This window comes from Pagrus pagrus (genome assembly GCF_965226575.1).
Source record: "Pagrus pagrus genome assembly, chromosome: 18".
NCBI classification, from domain to species: Eukaryota; Metazoa; Chordata; class Actinopteri; order Spariformes; family Sparidae; genus Pagrus; species Pagrus pagrus.
Window position 1 is genome coordinate 15,543,451 of NC_140202.1, and position 21,380 is coordinate 15,564,830.

At 47.0% G+C, this 21,380-nt stretch overlaps 1 protein-coding gene across 3 annotated transcripts in view; it reads right to left on the reverse strand.

Moving 5' to 3' along the window:
• kif26ab (kinesin family member 26Ab) overlaps positions 1-21,380 on the reverse strand; it is a 66,966-nt gene that overhangs the window by 13,298 nt on the left and 32,288 nt on the right. For 2 of the 3 annotated variants that reach the window (XM_084381032.1, XM_084381033.1), the window contains exons 4-5: positions 19,344-19,537; positions 2,430-2,613 (exon numbers count right to left, since the gene is read on the reverse strand). In XM_084381032.1, coding sequence (XP_084237158.1) covers positions 2,430-2,613; positions 19,344-19,537 — 378 coding nt within the window. Of the gene's footprint in view, positions 1-2,429; positions 2,614-4,930; positions 5,710-19,343; positions 19,538-21,380 lie in introns of those variants that run through there. The other variant, XM_084381034.1, reaches the window with a different exon arrangement.

A 21,380-nucleotide genomic window follows, 5' to 3' on the forward strand; every position in this document is an offset into this window, starting at 1 on the left:
CAAGGTGCGTAAATGGCAGACCTTAATGCGGGTGAAGCGCCATGCTGGGTGTGGTGGATTATCCCTCGAGCAGGGTTGTTTTTCTGGACCAGCAGCTCACCAGCATGGGAGTGCAGGAGCATATGGCCCCCCTCTTATCCCACCCACTCACTCTTCCCTCCTTCTCCTCCCTCTCCCCTCTGCAGTCTGGAAAATGGCAGCTCCACATTAAGAAGCTGGATGGAAACGCAGCCTGTTGCATTCTGGGGCTCAACATTCATGAAGCGAGCTTACAGTCTTAGCACATTCCACAGGTCGAGGTACAGTTCATCACACCCGCATCGAACGCTAAAAAGGATGACGGCTCATATCTAAGGGTGTTGATTTGGCGCTGCTCTGACAAGCCCGCTCATGTCTAATGTTATTGCTGTGGTTACAGCGGTGAAGTCATCCTGCCAGTTGCGTAGAGTGGCACCTCTTACACATAATACCAAATAAATTTCACCATTTCTTGTGCATAATGAGTCCAAGGCAAAAGAAGAGTAAATTCCCACACACTTTTTACATCTACAGTGGAAGATTTATTTTAAAAAGTTGACATTTTTGTCCAAAAACCTTTCTCGAGACATTTCCTTGAGCATGTCTGGTTGTATGACACCCATATTTACAATCGCCTTCGTTTAACATGCTGACAACTCTCCTGCCTTACAATCTGATGGTCAGAAATACACCTCAACTGTATCTCCAAAGGCACTGTGTGGCAATATATCTGTGAGTGACAGGAGACATAAACGGCTCTTGGGATATGTATAGCAGTCTTTGGGCTCCCTGTCAACTCCCTGAGTGTTTAGTGTTACGCCTTGCATAATATCAACTGAACAGTTTCTATATCCTGCAGTGTATATGATAGGGAACTCAATCCTGAGCCATTTCAAAGCTCCTTGAAAAAGTACCTATGATGCCTCTCAGACATTGAAATAAAGACCCTCAAATATAGCTAACTCCCTTTCCTTTTTGAGAGAAGACTCTTTCGCTCAGCCTGGGACTCTCCACCCTCTTCACAGCTACACAAAAGGTCCATTCTTCCCCGCACTAGTGTATAAATATTGCTACAGATCCTGGCACCAGCCCTGTGGAACAATGTCACTGGAAATCCCTTTCTTTCAGTGAGTGAATTCATCTTGGACTCCGCAGGCCAAGTGCAAACTCTCTTTATACTCCACAGGGGGCTGTTATCGTGACTGACGTGTGCATATGCTGAGTAAATTACATTTGCTATGACATTTAAGCCAGGCTTCCACATACGACGGCTGAGTCTACCAGACAGAGGCTAGCAGGCGGGCTAATGTCTCAGTTTTATTTATGTTGGCAGAGATCAGATACTCGAGGCTACAGAGGATTGGCTACACTATTTTCACACCTAAGACTCTGTGTTAATGGCCCCTGTTTCCCTGTCCCTTGATCCCCCCCGAAATCCATTAGTGAGGCTTGGCATTCCTCCATCAACTCAACTGTCTATGCCTGGAAGACCTGTGTCTGGGTCAAAAGTGGAAAAGTGGAAGTGACCCACATACGGCTGATGGAAACAAGACATTCACCCAACTCGAAGTAAGTTGAATTAACATGAAACAGATGCGGGCAAAGTTAAAGCTGTGTAAGCTACTAAAAAATGTTGTGATTCAACAAGCAAAAGACCGACAGGGACAAAGACACCGAAAGCACATTGATGTGTCTGCTTTACAATAACAGAACCTGAAAATCTGGCCAGGAAGAACATCATAAATCCCGATCACCCTTTAAATCCAGCCCCTTTAGCTGCACAGATGTGCAATACACCTCAGGTGTGGGCTTGAGGAGGCTTGTTAATAACACAGGTTTTTATGAAGTCCACGTGTCAATGGGAGATTTACAATATATGGCAGAATCTCAACCGTCTGGATACCTGGCAACAGAAGCGAGCACTTCCTATCCAGGTGGGATCTAATCTTGTTAGGGGACTTCTTCTCCTGCTTTATAAATACAGGACGCCAGCTCAGACAAACAATACCCAATAAACCACAAAGGAAGAGCGACGTGTTTATACAGCTTTGTTTAATGACCATCCTATTGCTGCCAGCCCGACTTTCATCATCGCTCAGCGTACCTAAAATGGAATCACACATCCTGCGGCTAGCGTGACCGCAGATTTGTGAATTATAGTTTTCGCTGTCTTTCTGTATTCAGGCGGAGGAATGCTGGTTTCACAAACTGACTGAATTCATGACATTCCACGAGGCTTATCGGACTACATCTGCATGGACTGGACCAGACGGCACGCTGCCTGCGGACCAGTGTGTCGCCACCCTGCATTCTCCCCTTCAAATAGGGCTCTGTGTGTATCTGTGGTTGTGTAGGGGTGAGAGCTTAGTCTGTGAGCATTATTGAGTTTGTGTATGCTGGTCTGTTCTCACCTTTCCCATCCCTGGGTTCTCTTTCACTTTGGACACGGCTCGGAGCAGGCATGGCGGGGCAGGGGGCGGCGAGACCTGCAGGATGCCGCTGAAGTTGGTGGGGTAAATGGAGGGCTCCTGCGGGTGGAGGAGCGAGGGCTGATGCTTCTTCCGCTTGGAGGACAGATTCAGCTTCTGAGCTGCCCTGGAAATGAAAAAAAAAAAAAAAAACGCCTTTAGGTTGAAGCTAAACTTAGATAAAACCAGCTATCCATAAAGTTCGTAGCATACACAAGCAAATCATTCAGCTCAGGTGATGTTTTCTTGCAGCATGGTGGCCAACCAAGACCTTATTGATTTTAAATGTCTAGCGTGACATTTTTAATGGATGTGCTGCAAAGCCTTTAGAAATCCCACTGTAGCATAAAGGTCAACGAGCTGCTTTTAGTTTCTCAAAGTAAAAAACAAGTCAGCAGGAGAGCAACACTCTGGCCATTTACCACTCCGAGAACATAACACTTCCACTACTTTCACTTTTGCACCAGAAACCACAAAATCCATAAGATATATGATTACCAGACATGGCTCCTCGTCTGTCAGGGACCGAATATAGGTTGTCATAGCAGGAAGGCACAGGAAATACATGCATTCATCTTGATCAAACACAAGACAACTGTCGCAGACATGACACGTTAGGATTGCTCAAACACTGCCCTCTGGGATAGTCGTGTCTATCTCTGTTACTTAAGCTAAGCAATTATGACTGAGCATGTTCACCTGCCATTTAAGTCAAAGTGGAGTGTGTACTATATGTTGGGATCATTTACATTAGACAAGCTGGCCAGCACTAGATCTAGATAGCTGTGCTGCTGTGCTGGCACCAAACAGAACCCTCTGCTGTAACTGAATCCAGCCTTTTTGACAGTCCTCTAATTAAAATCCACTGTCATCCCGGCCTCTTGTCTCCCAGACTCGGTGCTAAGCAGACACAGATTGGTCACAGGGCCAACAGAGTCGGGCACGTGCACCCCTTTCTGTCTAAATTCCTGCAACTCAAAGGACAGCAGCAATATCTCTGCACAGCCTGCAAGGAATCTGGCCAGACTTTGAGTGGTTCCAGGTATGGCATCGCTTTGGATCAGCTAACACCGTACCTCAGCTGGAAATTCAAGGTCAGGGAGGAAAGTAATACTCCAAGGAAATTTAAATGGTTTTCGCTCAAGCAGTCGGATTTCAGAGAAATGTGGGGGAGACAAAGAGACGGTTGTCAACATGAAGGAAAGAGTGGCACGGAGAATGAAAGAAAATTGGAGTGAGAGATTAAAAGATGAGAAATCTGCAGAGCAGGGGATTTTAGAGGTAAAGGAAGCAGAGCATGGGAAAAAGAGAACGAAGGAGAGAGCAGAAAGGAGCAGATTCATGTGTGTCCTGGTGAGCAGCAGTTTCCTAACAGGCCAGCCTGAGCTCATTAGTCCAGCTCTGGACTTCTCCGGACAAGACTGGGTGGGCTCCTGCCAAAAACACAAACCCCCTCCTCCGTCCCACCCCACGCGTCCTGGAGTGACAACCGGCCCCCCTCCCCTCCTCAACACACCCCTCTCCACTGTACGCCCCCTGCAGCGACAGCCCAAGAGCACAATCAGGGAACACACTGCCGGCTGATGGAATAATTATTGCATCCAAGTAGGCTACAGGAGAAGGCTCTCCCCGGGGAGCTGCCTATGTGATAGCATGCGAGACGGATCGCGTGACAGAAAAAAAAAAAAAATGAGATGGGATAGATGAATGTGAGATGGAGAGAGAGAAAGGGGAAACTACACCGGAGTACACGTGGCTGTGTGCGACTACATGTGTGTGTGTGTGCGCATTTATGAGAGGCATCCGCAGCACATTCATTCAAGATAAATGTACACTGCTTCTCACTCCCTCTTTCTCACCTCATTCTGTCTCTTTCCTCTTTCAGAAAAGAGATAAATCAAGCATCAGGAGTCACCATGAAGGGGAAAAAACACCTATACTGATTAATAATTGTCTTGACCAGTGAGGAGTGCTCACAACCCAAAGCAAAGCTGTAACCTTGAGGTTTTAATTCACGCTGCACAATGAGGACCGGTGCACATGTGTTCTTCAATAGGAGGTGAGGAAAAAGGGGTGATATCGCTGCTTTTTCAGCACACTCGCACGCACACAGGGGAATTAATTGCTTGTCACTTTCTCTCCCTCCCTCCCTCCCTCTCTGTTCCTCTCTCCGCCTTACCCAACTACATGATCAGTGAATGGGAAATAGGCGGCGAGAAGAGGCTCAGATTTCTTCTCTCCAACAACAGCTCTTCCACCTGTTCACTCCCGGTCTCCATGCTAATGAAGCTGTTTCCCTACACAACTTGGTCTACATGCTCAAAGGAGAAACCGAAGCAGCAGCTCTGACTTCAAAGTTTGTACAAAATGCTCTGCTACACAAACTGAACCCAATGTTTGCTTCAACATGCAGCGGTGAGAAAACGCAGCCACGGTGTACTTACAGCTCTTTCCAATCCATTATCTAGTTTGTGCTTATAGTCAAAAAACAGACAACTGACAGAGTTCAACTTTGCGGTCCATGTCTGTGTTGTCACCGTTCTCCATTACTCGCACATTTGATACGCTGGCACAGTCGCAGAGAAACAGAGCGAGGCGGGGCCGCTCGCTAGTTGGGGCACAGGGGTCCTCTTTGCTCCGATCGCAATCATCGAGGTTCCACTTGATTTCACAGAGGTTTGTAAGAAGCTGGAGGGGCGGAGGGAGAACCGGGAGGAGGAGGAGGCGGCGTGGGCGTCATAGTAACTAAATGGAACAAGCGCCAGGTGGGGCAGGGTGGAGGTGGGCAGACAGGATGAGTGCCCTGCAGGAAAAAGCAGTAGGTTCACAGTGAGGGGAGCAGGTAGCCCAGAGAGCTTCTTTAAGAGAAGCACCTCATCTATTCCACTAAAGCTCCTCTAACTCTTTCCATGCCTCCTCGCCAGGAAAAGTTCAGCGTTAGTTCAGAGATGCAAAAAACCCAGCAACAGATTTCCAATCCTTCTTTCACATCCAATCCAGCATTCATCCCACATGCAGCATGGTTGTCTCATTCAGTTAATCCACTGTGGAGCGTCTGCTGTGAGTGGCTGCAGGTTCCGATGCCCAGGTCCTTCTCAGAGTCGCTGCTGCTCACAGGCAGGAGGAGGGGGGGAGAGGATCAGCACGCATGGCTGGGCTGGAAGATTTCCTTGGGTGGCTGAGAATGAGGAGAATTCCTGCTCCTGTTCCGCCTCCCGGTCCTTCTCCTGCTATCGGAGAAATGCTGGCAGCTGTCCTGCCGTGTCTCTCTCTCTCTCTCTCTCTCTCTCTCGCTTGCTCTCTCTCACACACACACACTCACACTCTCCCTGCCTCCCTCCTCTCTCTCCCTCCTCTCTCTCTCCCTTTCTTTCCTCAGCCCAGCCCCTTTTCCCTCCGACTGCCAGACGAGGTGTCAGCGCTCGATTGCTGGCTGCTCGCGGCGCAATTTGCGAGTACTCTTTCTCTCTCTACCCACACACACACACACACACGCACACACACAGTCTCATACAAACCCTAGCACACACACACACACACACACACACACACACACACGTATGCACCCCACCACACGTCACATGAATACTTAATGCATACAGGAGCCTTCTCTTCTTTTAGGGTCCCACACTTCAAACAGATTTGGTTAGTATGCCTACAGTGCATGCATGCATGAGCTTGAGTGTGTGTGTGTGTGTGTTTGTGCGGGTAGTGAGTGCACACATTTGTATTTTTTTTTTCTTTGTTGAAGGATGTAATTAGCCAGATGAATGAGTGTTATTAATCATAAGGAGTGACGCACAGATAAGGAAGGATATACTTAAGAGCAGAAAGATGGATTGGCTGAATGAGCGATGCTCCGACTCAATTGGAGAGCTGAGAGTGATTAAAAAAAATTGAGCGCGGGCAAAAGGGAGGGAAAAGGGAGAGCGGTGGACAGACAATGAACAGATGACATCTTAAAAAAGGCAGATTTATGCCGGCCGGCGAGAAAGAGTGCAGTCAGTCAATGGTCAAGGGTAAAAAGGGGAATGAAAGCATGCGAGTGGGCGAGCGGCGGGGCGAGAGTACCCTGTATTCCCTGGGCTTCCAATTTACCAGTAAGCCCTCTCAGCCCCCGTCCAGCCAGTCTTGTTTGAAAGGCTGCTGCTTTTGGCTGCAGAGTGCCTACTACTACAACACATCGGCAGACAGAGTGGGTGTGAGACTTGCCAGATGAAAGTGCATTCAGAGCACACACACAAGCTCTCTCTCTCTCTCTCTCTCTCTCTCTCTCTCTCTCTTTCGTTGGCTCTCTCCTTCTGACACAGTGCCCCTCACATGAACTCTGCTGGATTAAATTTGGAGGCTTAAAAAAAAATAAAAAAATAAAAAATCACCCTCCGCTGCTATTTGGATAGCACAGCATAGCAATAAAGCTGTTTGATATATCACATAACCTTTACCTTCCTCCTTGCCACAGCGAGCTTACCTCTGCTTTTCTGCAGTATGCGTCCAAATGAATTCGCCTGAGGTGGGCTTATTTTAAAGAGCGAGAACTGTGTCCTGAAGCGCTTCCACTGAAGCCCTTCGAATCATGATTGGCAACAGAGTAGAAGACAATACTAATGTGGGCACCAGTGACAGTGCAACCAGCCATTATTCCCATTGCCGCTGCCCTCAGTGTGGTTTCAAAATGACGTGATAACACGAAACAGCCACAGTTGGAGCTGCTCTGACAGCCTTTCAGCTCCATCACTGTCTCCTTGTGAACAGACCTCAGGGACAGATAACGACTGTAATATATATAAATGAGCCAAAGCAAGACGGATGTAAAATCAAAGATGGCTTAAAATAAAAGCTCTCCGGGTGCCTTTTGTTCCAGAGAGGGCATCTAGATTTTGTCCTCACCTATAGAGGCAGCGACAGTGAGGGAGGAGGAGTGGAGGTCAATGGCGGTGAAGAAGCTGTGTTCAAAGCGTCACTCTGGCCAGCTGTCAATAATCGCACCAGCCTCCTTTTCAAGCTTTGTCAAATTAACAAGAGAAATTCCTCAGCCCAGGAGAATCATTAGCTGCCGCACCCATTAGCTTGTTTGTGCAAATTTGTCTCTTCTCCCAGCTCTTTAGGTAGCCTGTCTCCGTGTCTAATTACCACGTTGGCCACATTTGCTATCCTTGACATTTCCTTTCTGTGATTCTCCTTTTTTTCCCCCTCCACAGACAAGATAAGGCTGCTCCGGCCATTCATGCTGGGATCAGATCAGTGGGACTGATATGAGGCTGCTTTATCCCCCCCACAGCGAGTCTACCTCACACTGCTGCTGATTAGCGGGCCGGCATAGCTCCTCATGAATGGAGATGGGAATACTGGGCTGCAGCCAGCCTCAACACCATGCAATGATAATGACTACAGCACAATGAGTCGGGTACGCTCTCTCTGCTGGGTGCATTCGCTGTTTATCCCGGACTCCGTAGTGAAGGTATTTTCTGAGATTTTTAGAGCAGAGAAGCAATGTTGTTGTTGTGAGACAAACCCAAAATGCCAAATCAGCAGATGGTCAGATTGATTGGGCTGGATGTGTGTTGGTCTATGAGGTGAGGTGCTATGTTTTTAAGTCATAAGATAATCAATAGGAAACCTCCCCAGAGCTAAAATCAGTACGCACTGTCTTATTGATGGGCTGCCCTTGACACGATCAAACAGCCTTCTGCCCCAAAGGTGTGTGTGTGGGGGGGATAACATAAATCTACCAACTGAGCTCAACTGTTAGAGAAATACAGTGTTAGTTCAGTCTAAGCAGGAGCAGCAGACTGAAGTGCAGACAGACACCGCCGCTGCACGGTTTGCCAAATTTGGCTCGGATTAAAACAAATCTGCATCTCTGGTCACCCACAGCCTGACCCGGCCGCTGCTCAGCTCCAGCAGTGATTAAGCAACAATGACATCAGCCCGTGAACACGCACAAATTCATATGGTGCACACACAAGAGGAGATGATGTCATACTCTGCCCACCAGCAGCCCTGGCAGCAAGAGGGCCCACCCAGATGAGATTTACTAGTGAGGTCAGGACGCTGATCATTAATGCCTCCACACTATAAAATGCTTTTTCTGAGTCAAACCACTGCAAAGACATTCATGTACACATATGCATTACCCCAACACTCGAAGCTGAGAGGGTCACAAAGGGTGGGCTCTTAAAATAACCAAAGAAGTATGTGGATTCAGGTTACCTGAGACACACTGTTAGGCACATGTGGACAATAAAAGATAAACAGGCTGTTGAGTGGATGACAAAGCTGATCCTGTGTGGCGCTGAGGTTTAGTCTGGTAATGAGTCTGTCTCCTTTCTAAAGTCCCCCTGCAATCAAGGGACCACTGGTATAAACATTCATTTTGTTTTTTAATCACTTCCTCTCCCTTACCCTAAATCACTCAAAACAACTAATGCCTGAGGCCGAAACATCCTGAATACAGCGATTAATGCATGAATGCGATCCAGCAAATGTTAATTCTGGCAAAAATGTGCAAGTTTTCTTCACAGAAGCTGGTAAGAAAAGCTCCCCACCTGGAGATATGGAAACAGACGTTCCCCTCCGTTCAATGTTGTTATCTTATCATTCAGATTACCATCAACCAGATCCCAGATCTTTCCAGTCGTTTTGAAAAATGTGTTTCCTCTCTCTTCTTCTGCAGCCTGAGATACATTAAAATGGAAGAGAGAACTAACGGGCTTATCAGCCTGTCAGGTGAATCTTATCAATCCAAAGCTGAAGCTTTTTCACCGACTGCCAGCCTGTTTTTGCTCCCGCTTGGCTGTTTTAATGATAGTCTGAAGGTAGAGCTTCTCTCTTGTGCTGGTTTACGCAACCAGCAGTTTGCAGGAAGTGGCCAAAACACCTCCAGGGCAGGATTTATACACTTCCTATAAATCCTCAGAAATAGATAAATGGATCCCGGCTAAACCAGACAGCGATGGATGCGATGTCAGTTAGCTGAGCAGCATCCTGCCTGGCACGTTCCAAACATATTGGACCAAGGCCTTTAAGAAAATCTCTTTGTTCCAACAAGGTGTTCAACAAGCCTTTTGTTCCTGCACGGCGTCTGGCCTTGGACACAGAATACCAAATGGGGCATCATTTGTGCGCTGACTGCCGACAGCCCAAGGCTGCACACACGTCTTCACTGCGCCAATCCCCGGCCAATTAGGTAAGGCCAAACACATTCATGTAACATCTGTGAGTACAATGTGTTGTCGTATAAAAGAAAATATTCCCCAAAAAACTGATGTCTCCTTATGCAACTGACTTGCAATATTCATGTCACAGTGCAGAGTCAAAGAGAAGCTTTGCGTAAATAAAATCCTAAATTCTACCCGGTGTTTCTAAACCTGTTTGGTCACGGTCTCCTCTGAACTCTTTTGAAACTGTTTGTGGACTGAGGTGGAAAACGAGGGATTAGGGCATCCTCCGGAGAATAGCTTGAATAACGGGGGATCATTTGAAGCACAGGGGAAGAAAGAAAGGGAGTGCAAGTGGGGGAACGGGGAAGAAAGCAGCGCCGAGGCGAGGACGGCAATGAAAAAATAACAAATTAGAGATCACTGAGATGGAGAAAGAACCTCCAAATACAGTCAGGAAGAGGAAGGAGGAAGAGAGACAGAAAAGAAAGAGGCAGTGAGAGATGGAGCCGTGGGGTGTACAGCCAAGTCCTCTCTTCGATCAGTGGGCCTGGCTCTGTGCCAACAAGTGCTGTCCATGAGGAGGTAAATCATTTTCTGCCTGAGAAAGAAACAGGGAAAAATGATCGTTGGGGCTATGCCACAGCCAGCTTGGAATTGCTTTATTCCCAAAGATGGGAATCCCCAGTCGGCCAAGAATAAATGGAACAGTTGGCGCCAAAAAGTGAAAAAACTCATCAATATTCAAGGAAGTCTGGTTTGTTGCTACAGTGTTGAAGGCGACAGTAGATTTAGTCGCTGGCTCGTATCAACACAGAGGTAAAAGCAACTTCTTAATCCATTTTGCTCTGATTTTGTCGAGAAATATCAAAGGGGCTATGTTAAGCGGATTTATCATCTGTGCCTTTGGACATCAGATCAAGAAGAAAAGGCTGGTGCCAACAGATTCTGGAGTCCCAACGGACAGTGCAAAGAAGCAAATCGGCGTCTTTGCCAAGGTTAACCCCTTAATGATGGAGGAGGGAATACTCTTCCTCAAACCCTTACCCTGCGGTAACAGTGACATCCGGTGTTTTTGTGTTTAATACCCTGCCCACAAAGCACCCGTGGTCCCAGTCACACACCCACCAATTCCCCCAATCCCCACGCTGAAAGGCCACAATGCTTCCTTGCTAAGTTAGGGGCTTAAGGGTGGCTTAAGTCAAGCAAAGGAATGAAACTTAAGAGTAAAAGTCAGCGGCTGTAATTCTATTTACAGTTCATTTTATTGTTCGTCTATGGCCTTAACTAGCTTGAACATTAGGCCATGAAGAGGTGAACAAAGCACGGAGATCAGCTCTGCAGGACCCATTTGTTAGTCAATGAGATAAAGGGGCCAATTTAAGGCCCCTGGAGGAAAGAGTTGAAAATACCTGCAGTGAAAGTCAAAAGGTCCTCAAAGGAAAATCTCTAGCAATTGACTTCAACCTGTTTACAAGAGCCTTCCAGAAAACTGCAGCTTTGGATGCGAGTGGCGGATAAAATGCTCAGCTATTACGTCAAAATTGGTTCAGGCAGCAAAAATAAAAGCCTTGGAAGAAAATTCACTTTTCAGCTGATGGGTGACAGACGGTAATGAAGACATGCTCTTCCCTGCTCTGCAGACTGCAGCCTCCCCACCCCTGGCACTGCTGACAAAGATTAACAGCTGCTTTCATCTCCTCCAGCGCAGTTTCTCTCCTGCTCCTGCAGACACTGCTCCAGGTATACTCTGCTATGCTTCTCTCCAAGGCTGCGGAGAAGCTGGAATAACTTCTCTCTCTCAGTACACATGTTGAACTCTGATTCACCCACCATCCCACCCACGTTTTCCCTTGAAAACCTCAGGAAAGCTGTTCTGCTCTGGGCATGCATAGAAGAGCTCTTGGCACTCACATCAAGTCATCGCTGACTGAGTGACATTTCCTGTCTGAAGAATCAGTTCGGCACACAATGGAGGCAGGGTATTTGATATTTAAGAGACAAACGATGATTATTATGAACATGAAATGCCTCCCTGATAAAATATAATGTCCTTTTTAGATAAATATATGACACCATATCAGAACGGAGAATAAGTTAAGAGCATGACGAGTGTGGGAGAGACAGACGCAGGAGAAGAAAGCCAGCATACTTCTGCTCCACTTCTCAGCATCATTAATCACTCGCTGCCAGGGTAAGACACCTAGCGATTATTTATTTGCACTTCTCCACACAGAGGCTATCACAACAAACAGGCCCGCAGGCTGCTGGGAACATTTGGGAGTGATTAATCAGTGGGCCGTCCGGAGAGACGGAACGGAGGGGCAGGGGAGTCCTAACATGTGTTTCTTAATCTATCATCTATATTCAAGTCAATAGGCAAGCTAACAGAAACTAGAGGGGGTCCAAGTCAGGTGGAATGAGCTGTACTGTCAGGGAGACGACAGCAGATCTGGGAGCAGACGATGAAATGACATGTCTTTAGACGGAAGGAAGGATCATCTTTCGGTAAACAAGTCACAGAAGTACAGGAGGGTTAAAAACTTATATTTTACATCTGTTCACTATGTAATACTATTTTTTTATTACTAATGATAGCCTAACAATTTGAGTGAAAAGTTGAATCTTTGAAAAAGGTCCTTGAATTTCTGAGAATCTTTAATGACAGCGTGCACTCGAGCTGGCATGGACTCCACAAGTTGGTGCAGAGCCAGCTGACTCATCATCCCAGAAATGATTAAGACTACAACCGCATTAACCCAAGTTAAGCAGTTTATCCTGTATCACACACCCATAAAGTCACACCCGCAGAAACACACACACACACACACACACACACACAAACACTCACTGGGCCACATAGAGCGTATGGGGATAATGGGATTTTTAGCACACTGGAGCTGGCTCTCACGTGCTGGGTCGTGAACCGATTACGGGCAATAATCCTCTTCATTCACGGCGACGATGTGCATGCTGAAAGCAGCAGAAACACAGTGGAGATAAATCCTCCTTGCTGCTTTTAGTTTCAAGCAGCAGTTTTGCACAACTGGACAAGAAAAGGTCGGGGGCATAATATCCTACACAAAAACTCTTAATCTTTACTAATTCTCGGCTAAGAAGTACATTGTGGTGCAAATATGATGTGGAATATGTACTAGAAGCACTATAATGCTTCCCCTGTGGTTGGTTGCACCAGTCTACATTTAAGCCACGGGTTAATTTTGCACATTTGCAGATACAGTATGTTTCATCAGTCTCATAATTCCTTGGTTTTAATCCTCAACAGTTGCCACTGGACCGTCTTAACAATTTCAACCCCCCCAGCAGCCACACTACCTTTTCATGATACTGACGGTGAAACATTTAATCAATTGAGGCTGTGGGTGATGAGGTAAACACCAACCCACCTGTCCTGACAATGGCCTTATCCTCAGTGGTAATCTGAGCTCCATCCCTAAGAGCTGGACCCCTCCCTTTAACAAACAGAAGGATAGGGGTGCTGTTTCTGAAAAAGCTAAAGCGCCAGCATTCGGGGAAATCAATCCACTACCGCCACCGATTAAGCAGCTATTAGTTATTCATGTTGAATCCACGCTGAGGCTGAGCACCGAGGAGCAACGAAGCTTGAGGAAGCCCCCACCAGGAGCCATCTTTGTTCCTCTGGAGTGGGAGACATAAAGGCAGCTCATGGGAGCGGAGGCCACGGGCTCTCTTCTATGCATCTGCACACAATAGGTCGTAAAATTCCTCAACGCATCTTCCCTGCCACCAGCTACCGCGATTCTTATTCCGCGACACTCTCACACTGTGTCTCAACAACAATGCCGAGGTGACTGCAACGACAAAGATAATAGACTCGATTTGCATGACACCTTTCACTGAGGGACACTAAAGAGCTTTAGATGGCATCGCTCAGCCCCCAAAGGCATGATGCGTAATATCCATTCAACAGGATGGAGGCATGATAACTAAACACTAATGCACTGATCAGGGAGGCCTGTGGGCAACTATCAGAGCGGTTATCCAGTCGAGGAATGCCAGACGTGTGCAGGCAAACAGGGCTGGAAATGTTTTGATGCTGACCTCTCCTGCCCACACTCAACTAGTCGCACACAACCTGGCCTTTTTGATCATCCTCACCGACACACTAAGAGACAAAGGCAGCTCTATGTGAGGTGACGAGCCTACAGGACAGAGGTCCGTGCTCCACATCCTCTCATTTCTCTACGTGTGAAAGGAATCTGTCAGGAATGGATGGCAGCGCTTCCCCCCTCTCCCCACAGGGCTTAGTAAACGTGGACCCAGGGTGAGCGCACAGGCTTGAGTCAGCGCTTCGGCTCTTTGTTTGTCGGCTCCCCCCTGCACCGCCCCCCTGCAGGCTGTGTGAGTGGGCCAGACAGACTTCCTGACTCAGGGATTTATTTAGGGGGGGGACAGGGGAAAGGTTATCCCTCGCGCGGGCTTGGCAAACCCTCGGCTTTTCTTTTCTTTATCACTGGAGCTGTTTGCCATTCATGATGACAGGCGCAAGAGATTTGGACGCTGACCATCACCCTGGTGCTGCGAGGGGCACTGAACTATCACACCATGTTATCATGTCCCGGGGAGGAGCGAGACAACCGGAAAGAGGCCACAGGGAGAGAGCAGCGATTGTGTGAAGGATCGAAATGAGAATATCTGTCAGAACATGCTCTTCTGTAGCAATGTTAGACATGCATCAGAAACAATGATGTCTGTTATGTGAGAATCATTAAATATTACGAGTCAGATGGATGAGATGGCGCATGAGGGTAGTGGGATGCATCTACCTGCTGTAGATGCCTACAGCTGGATCTCCATCAACACCTCAGCCTTGACGGCGCCTGACAGGCCTTGGATGGATTCACACCTGTGCTTATCTACAGGCTGCAGCCCCTTCATGGCCTCAGCTGGTGCTGCCACTGCGCCTGCCGCTGCACGGGGGCAGCCATTAGTCCCATCAGCCCTGATTATTTCAGGAAAATGCCAGCTGGTGTTTTATCCAACAGCAAACAAAGAGAAATACCACAGAGCAGCTCACCCATCCTGGCTACCACCCACTCAATACTTCTGACAAGCCATTCGCCGCCCTGGGCATGTGTTGCTCAGATTCAACAGATTTATATGAATCAATTCTCATTTGTAAGGCTCTGGAGGTAGCGCTAGTATTAACATCGCAGCTCCACTGAGGCTGTTTCCTCAAAAATGGAGCCAGCAGTATGTTTTCTGCCATGCTATACATTCTGCTCACACTCGCACTTTGGTGGAGGAATCCATCTCGCTGTGGCTTGACAACAAAACCATTACCCTCTCACCTCCAGGGAGCAGACAGTCCAACTCCGGCTGCACAGAACTGCACGTTCCACAGAGCAGAAAAGAGAGAGAGAGGGGAAAGACAATGCAGCTCAGCAGACGGATTCAAAAACCGAAACACAAACATTTGGCTGCACGTACAAGACAAACGCAAGAGCATCGCACTTCAGAGTTAGCTCACTGTTGTCTGCGTGCACCATAACTTACTTGACTCCCATGGTAGTGAATCCAATATTCTTCTCCACAGACCTCCTGCTTGTGTCAGAGCGGAGCATCAGCCCGAGCATGCCTTCTGAATGACAACATTTACGAGCACATTCGTCCCACGTAGCTATCGTCCTGCTCTGTATCTTTATCCCCCTGCCATGTGGGCCACGTCCACTGTGCTCAGCAGCAAGCCCCTCTGCTCCACATAATCTGCCCTGCCCATTAGTCAGTGGCAGAGATCCCTGCTGTCAATCACAGCACAGCCAATCAAACACAGCGCTGTCCTGCTTCCTTTGTCTGCTCTCTGGAAGTTAGAAGTTAGTTTCTTCTTTTTTTTGGATATGCCCTACCTGCCCTTGATTTTTTGTGGTTTCAGTCTTCCCACCTGTTGTTGTCTGCATTTGGGTCCTCACCTTTTTGCGAACTCTACCTGTAGTCATTCCTACAATGCGGGATTCAACACATTTGTTCAAAAATGTTGTGATATTTGATTTTGTTGCCAGTGTTTTTGAGGAGATTTGAAAATATATACATATATATTGTGTATCGCCATACAGCCTATTGCAATGTTACTTTAAGCCATATCGCCCAGCCCTAATGGAAACTACACACTGAATGGACAATGGACTTTATCAAGTCATCCAACATGTGTTGTTCACAACCAGCACTTGTGATCCTGCAGTGCATCCACTTTACAGCACGCAGGACTCATTACTGAAGAGATGCTCATCCCTCCCTCCTACTAAATTATAGTCCAGCGTGGTAGAGAGGGCTATTTCAACTTCCTGATTTCCAATCTCCACTTTTGAAAGAAAAATCAGTCACATTTTATTCCCACAAGCTAATGACTTGTTTCTATGGTTACTCAGCCTGGGGGATGAAGGGCAGAGCGAGTGCTGCTGACACAAAGGCAGGGTCTTGTGTTTGTGCAGGAGAACAGAGGCTAAATGGCCCTGCTACCACAATTACAGGAGGATTCCTTCTGCAGGATCACAGTCATTACAGCACAAACACTCACCTGGGCAGCAGCTGCGGGGCGGCGATGGACCGACCATAAAACCACTTCCTCCTGACACTCCTCCAGGGCTGCATTCCAGCAAACAGCTGTCCGCCTGCCCCTGAAAAAAGCCTGCCCGCCAGCATGTGTGCCACCCTGAGTCCTCTACCGACTTGTTGCATCTCCAAGGCCTTCTAAACTTTTCCAGTCATTACCCACATGTGTCTTCAGAGTGAGTCTATAATCCCTCTCATGAGAATGATTAGTGCAACAAACATAAACAAGGGGCCAACAATAGACCGTGGAAAGTGTCCACGCAGAAACTAACACACTGAGAAAAGTAGACTGTAAACTGAGCAGTCGAGTCCTGTCAGCGGTGTGCACTGAGAAGTCCCATGGGCCCGCTGGGTAATAAACACACCGTCACAATCAGCAGGTGTTAATGGAACAGGAAGATGGGTAGAAGGATCCGCAAGGCGGCAGTTAGCCACATCGTCTGGCCCCCCGCTGTGAGCCCCGCCTGGTTTCATTACACAACGCTGTGTCAATACACTAATCATATGCTCTGTCACAAGGCAATCAGTGCTCAACGTGCTAGTCAGCTGAGCACATGGCTCTAAATCCATTACCCCCACCCCCAGTTATACTCAGACACACACACACACATAATGATATGCACACATGCACACACACACACCCATCCGGTCATAGTTTGACCCTTGGCTCTTCCTGTCTCCCTGCACTGTATAGTCTAATTGCCAATTGGTCATTACTGACCCCGGGGTCAGCTTTGTTTCAGGTTTTCATAATTACAAGAGACAGGAAGCAGAAAGAAAAGAATGGCTTAATAACTGGAGTTTCACAAAGATACATTAATTCATTGTGTGATCAAAGAATCTTTCTAGTTTCTATACACTCTACTGCTGGTGCTTCTGCTACTGAGTAATCAAAACAAGCGTATGTGAAGGTTTTTACCCCATTTGAAGTAATTCAAAGGCACAATTAAGTAATTCAGGGGCGCCGGTTATTATTCTGAGGAGACACATTACTAATGTGTGCATAAAATGTACAAATGTGTGACTCTGACCTGCTGGTCTCTGCAGTTATCAAATCAACATTTATACTAAAATGATTTCTCAACTCAGTAGACATCTTAAATGAAACATATTAAATGCTTTTTCTAACCAGCTGAACGGTTCACTTATTTCCGCAATGAAAAATGAATGAATTGCTTTTGTTCTCTTCTGCGAGCAGCAGACTAGCTGCGGCAGCTCGACTCTAGCTAATTGCATTCTAATTAAAATTTCATCTCTGAGTGGAACGGTGTTAGTGAATGTCAGACAAGTGTCTAAGGAGCCTTCTCCACTCCATCGGGGTAGAAACTGCTGTTTGGTTATTCTGCTCCAACATCCCGGGCTCTCAGGATTCACACATGCATCCCACTAATTGTATCTTTCGAGAACAAAAAGGAATACTAATCAGATGCAAGTTTTTAATCAAGTCTAAAACATGAAGGACACTCATTCCTTTGCTTTCTTTTTGTTTTCAATTGGAAAGCCCCCCCGGGCAGAGAAAAAACAAGGATATCTGTTGATTGATTCAATCAGTTCTGACTTTTGCAGACTTACGTTTCAATCAGCAGCGATACACAAAATGATGAAACAAAGACAACAACAAGATGATGATGATGATGATGATGATGATGGTATTCCTGTTGCAGGCAGCAGCTGCGGAGGGTCAGGAAACGGGTGTGTGCTTCAAATCAAGCACAGTGCATCTCCACCGCTCTTTTCTCTATCTGCGGGATGTGATGCTGTTCAAAGCTGGCCCGTCATCATTGTGTTCCTCTGGGCCAAGTAAAACACCACATTCTTGGCAGCAAATTATCACTGGGATGAAATGAAAGGTGGAACCCTTTTACTGTACTTCCACCTACACCTCCTCCGCCCCACCAGGACCCGTTACAGGGGAAATAACAAGTCCACCTCCCTCTTTTTTCCCTGCGCTTGGCTAGACTCGGTTCTCTGCGCAACTCTTTTTGAGCTCAGGTCCAAAGAAAACATGGAGAACTAATAAATCAGTGTCAGGAATTAACCCTGTCTAGCTGAGGGCCGCACCTCGCTGTTGTTCACGTCTGCTCTTGTGACGGGATGCGGCACGCACAGGAAGTTGCATATTTAGTGCAGGATCTGGAATGTCCCCTTCGCCAGAAGAAGAGGCCTCATGGCCCCAACTGATATGCTCTGACCCTGTGAAAGCTGGCAAGACAAACTCCATTTGGGGGTGCTTGGAGAAAAGCTAAGCTCCACAGATCCCACACGGGCTTCCTGTCACACTCGACAAGTCCCTTCACCTCCTGTGGTGCAGAGCTTCAATGGTCCTATGCATCATTCTTAGCCAGCTTCCCTTTTCGCCAACATTCATTATGGCGCAGCACTCCTTAGAGAGTGGAGGCAGCGAATGTATGCACTGACCAGCCTGCCAGGGAATCTATCAATGACAATATAGCACATTGCACCAGCCATCCACCCGCCTGGAGAGGGTGAAGTACTCTCCGGGGCAACAGCAACACCAGAGCCAAGGAGGGCTGAAAAAGCCTGAGATACACGGGGACCAAATGGTTTAACGGAAATGAACAAGTTGCAAAATCTGAAGAGCCGTTTCGAGTTGAAGCAAAAATGATATATTTCGATTTTAAAGATGACCTGAGTAACGACACATGTATATGGAGCAATGTGTGACAGGCCAGCACCGCACTAAAACAACAAAGAAACAAAGAAAAAAAACACCTCAAAATGAAATACCTTAGGACAATACTCAGCTTTAATTTAAGCCCCTTCGTGAGACACTCCCTCTTCATATCGAATTATGTAATTCTATTATCCATTCATGGGCACTGGTGCCTGTAACTAAAGGTTCATTTAGTCCCATGATGGTGCGTATCCCAAGGCGATGCTACAATTCAACCATGGCAAGAACAACATCTCCACGGAATAGGTGCCCCACATGGAAGTCAACACCATGAACCTTCGGCAGACATTCGAAAAGGCGAGTCTGTGCACATCTCCTCCTCGCGAGCTCACGCACACACTAAACACTTCATTTAACACCGCTCAAGCTAATCTCTCTGGCTTTTGACACACTCGTCCAGGGCGTGCTTACCTAATGAAGAAGGAGGCCGCTGCAGATGAGGAGGTGGATGTATTGGCGACGGGCGCTGGGAGTCCCGGTTGGCTGGGGCTCCTCAGTCGGCAGGGCGTCAGGGTGCTGCTGCTGGTGCTGCTGGTGGTCATGGTGGTGACTGGGGCCTCCAAGGCTGTGACGTCCCTGTCTGCCTCTCCCATCAAACCCTGGGCCTGTTAACACACAGATACAGAGATAAGACCACAACCATCACTTACAAGTTTTGCTGCTCCTGCGCACCTTCCTTCCACTCCATTACTCCCCCTGTGCCACAGATGGACAGGCAGCTGCTGCAGCCAGCACCGGTTAGCGGGAGTCAGCAGTATCCACCGTAGAGAGCTCCCTACAGAACAGCAAGGATGCTGCACCATTCATTGATTCTGGCAACACTCTTGAGGTTGCTCTGGCTGTAGCCTGCTGTAATTAAGTGATAACCCACATTTAATTAGTAATTAAATCACTAGCGATTTACTTCACCCTGCTCCAGATTATATCTATACCTCCATGGGTAATTTGGAACTTTACTCATCAGGAAAGAGGAACGCGTCACCCTGCAAGTTGAGTTATACTTGGACGATCAAGTCTCCAAGGGAGTAAACAATCAACAACAATGTGAGCAATTAGATTTCCATAGCCTTAATGTTAACGAGGTATAAAAGTGTGCCTGCATGAGCACACACAGCTCTGGGCAGCTTAGTAAATGAACAGGAGGAAACTGGGGTGAGCTGCATCTGTTTCTTTGCTAACTAATGCCAAAGACACACTGGATATATCACCTGTATGCCTTCCTATTTGTTCAGCAGGTCATTTAAAAGCAGCTACAACAGTTTCATCATCAACACGATTCATAAATATAAAATTCTGAGTTTGAATTTCTTCTGCAAATCTATGCAGTGCCCCTTTAAAGTATGACTATGGCTGAACACAGAGCTACAGATGCACAGTCCACAAAAAATGGAAACCATCCATACACTAAGCCTTGTAGCCCTCTGTTTCTGTTTCAAGTTGAAGCTAAAACTGTAGTAGCTTAGAGGACATGGCGCATAAAGGTTCATCTGGAGCTCTGGAGCCTGCAGTGGTTCACTGATTGCTCATAGACCAACTGAAGGAGTGCAGAGAGCTAATTATAAAAGCCAAAAGCCAACTCTGAGGGTATACGCTTCGGCTGGAGTCACCACAAACTGACAAAAGGTTAATCCTCACCGGAGCCAAGAGTTTATCCTGCAAGACAATGATCAATAGCAGCTGACAAAAACCGGTTCTGTGGCTTTTCAGCATCGGAAATTAAATAAATAAAGGCCAAAGTTTTCCTAAAAACATTTATAACGCTGACACATTGAACATTGTGTAATCAGCAACGACCTTGAATGGAGCACAACACAGCGCTGCAGCCTCAGTGCCATTTGACAGGATATGTATTATAAACACAGTTCAGGCCCTCTGCATATTTACCACCTCAGTGTTTGCCCGAGATTCATGTTTGGCAACTAAAATAACATCCTTTACAATCTTTTTTGCAAAGTGTATGGCCTTCCATTATCTGCCATTTGTCAGCACAGGCTGACAGCTGCACTATTTATATGCCAGGCCTGACATGTGAATGCTATACATCAGGATGTGAGGACATATTCACATTCTGACATTCACATGATAGGCTTGGCTATTGCCCTGCTGAGTGTCGCCACTGTTAACTCTACATGTGGTACAATGTGCTGTTATATTAAAGCACGGTGCATTATCTTCTCCCAGAAAAGCTTCACTGACCATTTGTCAAACAGTGCACCAGGGGCCTCATTACAGAACAAATGTCCAGACTGCTGGACCTATCTTCACTTATAGTAAAAATCCTATCATCCTATTATAGAAGCAATGCTTAACATTGATGTCAGCCTCCCCAGCAGGCTAACATCAGCGTTAGCTTCTCCAACGGGTGTGTTCATGTTGTTCCTCATCTTCATGATTATCTTAAACTTAGGACAGGGTCTGTGCGATTCTTACTTTGAATTTTTTAACTTC